General features: G+C 36.4%; 1 protein-coding gene across 3 annotated transcripts in view; it reads left to right on the top strand.

Annotated features, from left to right (window-relative positions):
* Positions 1 to 5,000, top strand: part of LOC122243575 (DDB1- and CUL4-associated factor 6) — a 42,818-nt gene that overhangs the window by 37,127 nt on the left and 691 nt on the right. The window contains exons 13-14 of one of the 3 annotated variants that reach the window (XM_086549474.1): positions 713 to 821; positions 4,605 to 5,000. The exon at positions 4,605 to 5,000 is cut by the window's right edge and continues 691 nt beyond it. In XM_086549474.1, the coding sequence (XP_086405600.1) occupies positions 713 to 821; positions 4,605 to 4,639 (144 nt within the window). In that variant the 3' untranslated portion in view covers positions 4,640 to 5,000. The remainder of the gene's footprint in view (positions 1 to 712; positions 822 to 4,604) is intronic. The other 2 variants (XM_086549475.1, XM_086549476.1) reach the window with 2 other exon arrangements.

Raw genomic sequence — 5,000 nt, 5'->3', positions numbered from 1 at the left:
CAAATAAGCAAAAGTTACTTCTGGGTAACACACTAATTAGATATATGTATGGCATTATGTAAATGTAAGTTATAAGTATCATATTAGGAGAGTAATCTGCATTTTTGCAGTATGCATTAGAAAAGCTGGAATTTATGACTTTACAGATATCCTTTATGAGGTCTATAAATTATGGAAATTATTAGTGATATGATTATTAATTACATAATAATGGAAAGTATTAATGACATCCAACATGCCTTCACTTACGATGACCAAATTATTGTACAATCTGGTTGATGATTACTCTGATTGTACCTTTCATATTATTAGTAAGATGCAGGAAGGAAATTGTAAAGAGTAGTTGGTAATAATTAAAGCCTTTTTTATTAAAATCTGTTTATCATATATGATCTTTTAGCTTTGAGGTTTAGACGGTATGCAGTTTAATGAAACTGTAATCAACTTGCCTTATTATATGTTTCAGTTGTGTTAGTATATGTAGGACAAGATTACATATATATTGAGAATGATTTATATTCCAAAACCCCTCTTTAATAAATAGTGCATGTGAAACAACTGTTAGTTTGTTTATACGTGAAACATTATTTGAGACATTTTGATTACATTGTCACTGAATGTTATCTATTGTTGTTGTTATTTATTTGTTTCACAAGAATTAGGATTATCTTTTAATGTTGCCTCTACTTCTCTTGCTTTCTTGCATTTCAAGATAACAAGGCGGAATGAAGCTCTGCTAGAAGAGACAAGAGACACCATCACTGTACCTGCTACTTTCATGATCAGAATGTTGGCCTCTCTTAACCAGATAAGACGTGGCAGTGAGTATTTGAATTCTTATTTATTCATAAGCACTTGACACTGACTTTGCATGCCTTTCAATAAAGCTAATGATATCCAATAGCTTACAAACATAATGTATTAGCAGAAGGTACAAATTCTACAATAATCAGAAAATACTGAATAAGTTCAGTTGACAGTGCTTGTTTTATTTGTTTGGGTAAACTTCACATACAGTTTAGTGTATTAAAAAAAGAGTTTTGTTTCATAAGTTTTCAAATGTGACAAATATTTGTGTCTTCAGCAATCCATTGTTTGTAAGACTATTGATTCCATTACTTATTTCTGTCCAGAGCACTCAGTCATCTAGACAATAGCTTGTTTCAATACTTGGTTTGATATGTTGATGATATTGATGCTGATATGATATTTGTGAACTTGCCCTACCATCTCCGCACACTAGAAGTTATCAGGCATCCTTTTGGAAAGTAACTCTCAGTTTTTCTCACCTTTTTTACCTTTTTAATACCACTAATATACATATACCCTTTAAAGGTACCTTAAGTAGATGATAAATGATATAATCTTCAACATACTAGTTATTTCCTGGAAGGAACTATCATCTAGGGATATATTGACTTGCAAAACACTCTTCCGTGTTGATAAATGGCAGATAAACCCACTATACACAAAACAGATTTATTGAAAATGAGACAACAGTTTCAAGATCCATCTGGATCCCATCTTCAGGTCTGAGGAGGAAGAGAACAAGAGGGTAAATAAAAGGCTAAAGGGGGGAGAAACACGGTGCAAGTAGGTCAAGCGAGGACAGGAGAACGGAAACGGAGGCGGCGGCAGAACAGGGAACGGAACAGGGGCAGGTCATGTCAGGTCATAGGGTCTGGCGGTTTGTGTGAAGGGTGTCCGGGGTAAGGTAACAAGCGGAGAATGTGGGAGGATAGGAGACCATCAGCAGGAGAAAAACCACTGTTAAGGTTGAAATTCGGCAGCCTGTTGATGAGAGAAGATTCCACCAATCTGCGGGCATGGACATTTAGATTACTCCACATTTGTGTTAATAGTGGCATGTCTCCTTTTAATTTTGTTTTTGATGGAATATTATGCTGATAATATTCCATCTACTTTGGTGTCAATCGCTACATCTCCTTTCTAGGGTAATTCCATGTGTGTCAGATTCTTCTCGTTCTCTGAGAAGTTGGTTTCTGCAATGGTTATTTCTGTCTATTATTTATGTTCCCCCCTCTCAATTTTTTCTCCTATCTTTCCTGTTTTTCCCTGTTTCCATTCCTCTCTTTTGAGCTTAGTAGGGTCTGGGAAGACCTTGGAGCAGACTTGTTGCATTTTGCTGGATTCTTATCTCCTCCCCATTGTTTTAGCAGTTCTCGCTTCCTTGGTTTAGGTTATCTTGAGGCCTGCTTCTTATTTTGTTGGTCTCTACACTTTGCCTGGGACTAAGTAGGAAGTGCTATGCTCTTTCTTCTCTCTCTATTTGCTAGCTAAGCTGACTCATCTTCAAGATGACATTAGCTGTGACATAACCTTGGGGATGGGGTGGGGGGCTGTTGCATTGCTATCTATTGTCCTAAATGCATTTGTTTACATCTTGATTAAGCTCACTTTGATGCTCCTAACCACATTTCACTTTATTCTATGATCTTTCTTGCATTAATTTTTTCATTCCTTGTAGAAGGAGACATGACCAATACTACATTCAGGTTGTTTATCCCCTCAACTGTATGCCTCATACCTGACAGATTCTTGGGGCAACTTATTATGGTTTTCCTGTTATCTGTCCCTAGGGTACCATGCTGCTTGTATTTTACTGCCAAGTAATTATCTCTGGTGCAGTTTGTTAGCAATTGCCCCACTTGAATAGGTGGCTTGCTACATGATATCTGTGGCTGAGTGATCCTAATTGCTAACCAAGACATCCTTAGCTGGTATGAGACAGTTGCCAGTAATGCCACAGTTCCCTAACTTCAATGTAAAAATGTGATCAATAGCTCCAGCTGGGCCATAGCATGTTTTCATTAACCTGTTGCCGATGGGTCTGTTTTGGTATGGTGTTGGTGGCACTGGATAAAAATTAGAGTGGGGGGGAAAATGTTTTCTCCGGCCTCCAGGCAGTACAGACTAGCCTAAAGAATAGTTTCTCATAAATCCATCACAAAACAAAGGTTTAGACTGACTTTGGAACCTTGTAGTTCTGAATCTAGCGCCTTTACAGCCATGATACTTCATGATTAACCCATTCACAATGGGGCCATTCTGGCTCTAAATGGTCATTCGAACGCATAAGCTTAACCCATTAGCAGCGGATGGCATGATTTGCTGCAAAGGCAGAGTCGGTGATACACGCGAATGGCACCATGCCAGACATGTAATTCAGCTATCCTACTGCACAGACCTTTTTTTAATACCGCGACCAATGGGTTAACGCCTAAGGATTCTCGGGCAAACTAGCCACAGCCTGGGCTGCCCGCACGCTCACCCGGCACGCCAGCCTTGACTAAATATCTCGTCACTGGCGTCTAACACAAAAAAACACAAAATGTAACAGCACGTCAGCTGGCGTGAATGGGTTAAATAGATCACAGGATTCACAATATGGATGTGGCAGTGAGTGATAGCACTATAGTTCCCACACTTCTATATACTAGCAACCATCAATACCTCAGTAGCAGGTCTGCTGCATACTGCTGTTTTCTGCAACATTTTCTGCTGTTCACTACCATCTTTGATATTTCATTAGATCCAAATTTAGGCAGTAAATTAGACACCAGACCTGGCTAACAGATTTTTTTTCTCATTTGAATGGTCTGTTGTCTATTGAGTCCTTCCTTTCCCTTTTTTACTCTAATGTCTTGACATGCTCCTGAAAGGGTATTTAGAGCAACCATCCTATTGTTTACAAATGCATGTAGAGATTGAAGGGTTTGTGCTGTGTTTGATAGTGAATACACAATACATGAAGAGAGTAGATTGTTGATTGTAGAAAGTATACAAATATTTGCACTCGTGTGACACCGCCACTAGACAGCAGACCTTTTCAGCATTTTCAATACTCCATATGTCTTATTTGCAAATATTTCATCCTTGTTTAGTATCACTTTTTATATGCTAAAATAGGAAATAGGTAAATACATAAAATAAAATAGAAGATGAAAAATAATTAGTTGATGTAATGCAAAAGACCTAGTCTAACAAGACATAACATTACTCAACATCATTAGACCTAATACACAGTGTTTAGCCAAACATAACCACTCAAATTTACCCTCCTATCTTATTGTAAATGATCATTAACAGCAACTCAATATCCTTCAGATAAGATCATTGTGAACTTAGTAATAAATATGAAGAGGATAAAATTTTGCACTCATTCATTCTTAGAGGAAATATTAGCCTGGCTAATGATATTTCTGATTTGTCAAATGCTATGAAAATAGTTATTCCCACCACTTTGAAGCATAGCTAAATAAGATTTAGATTCATCTTTCATCTATGTAAATCTAGTAGGTCATTTTACTTCATAAAGAATAATTGTATTTAGTGTGTTCATAAGTAATCTTATGTGTGTAATGCAAAATTAACAACTGTAAGGATTTTGTAGTAATATGTGTGTAGGACTTTGTAGAAGTAGCATCCCTTTAGTTGTCTGTTTTGTGATCCTTATTATTTGATTTAACCTCCTGATTTGTAATAGTTTTCATGCAAAGCTATTACTTTATTTTTCCCTGTTATGCTTTTTATCTTTGATTTTGCATGTGTACTTAATTTGTATTTTGTTTGCACTGTATTAGCAGGTCAGGTGATCTATTTAAGCAACTCTGACTAGTGATACGCATGACAAGAGGAGAGGGTCCATGTATGATGATGAGCAAGACAGCATTGTTGCAGAAATGTAAGGGAGGCAAGTGATCACAAAAACTAGATGGGAAACTCTTTGTTAATCATCTACTTGTAACTCTCTTCTTTTTTCCTAGAAGTTGATTTTTTGTTTGGATGGTAAGAGTACTTTTTGATTTAAAAGTTATAATGTAAATTTTTAGCTTGATTTTCCATTTGTGGGAAATCATTATACTTGTTTTGTTTTATATGATTATAAGTTAAGACACTTGTTTATGAAAGATGTAACTTTATCTAATATTTATGATTTTTTAACCCACTGATTATGGATGTGCATGAATACATGTAGA

The sequence above is a fragment of the Penaeus japonicus genome, unplaced genomic scaffold (genome assembly GCF_977035675.1).
Source record: "Penaeus japonicus unplaced genomic scaffold, GWHDUDI00000001_assembly GWHDUDI00000022, whole genome shotgun sequence".
Lineage (NCBI taxonomy): Eukaryota > Metazoa > Arthropoda > Malacostraca > Decapoda > Penaeidae > Penaeus > Penaeus japonicus.
Note: the sequence above shows the minus strand (reverse complement) of the source record. Positions and strands in the feature narration are given on the sequence as shown.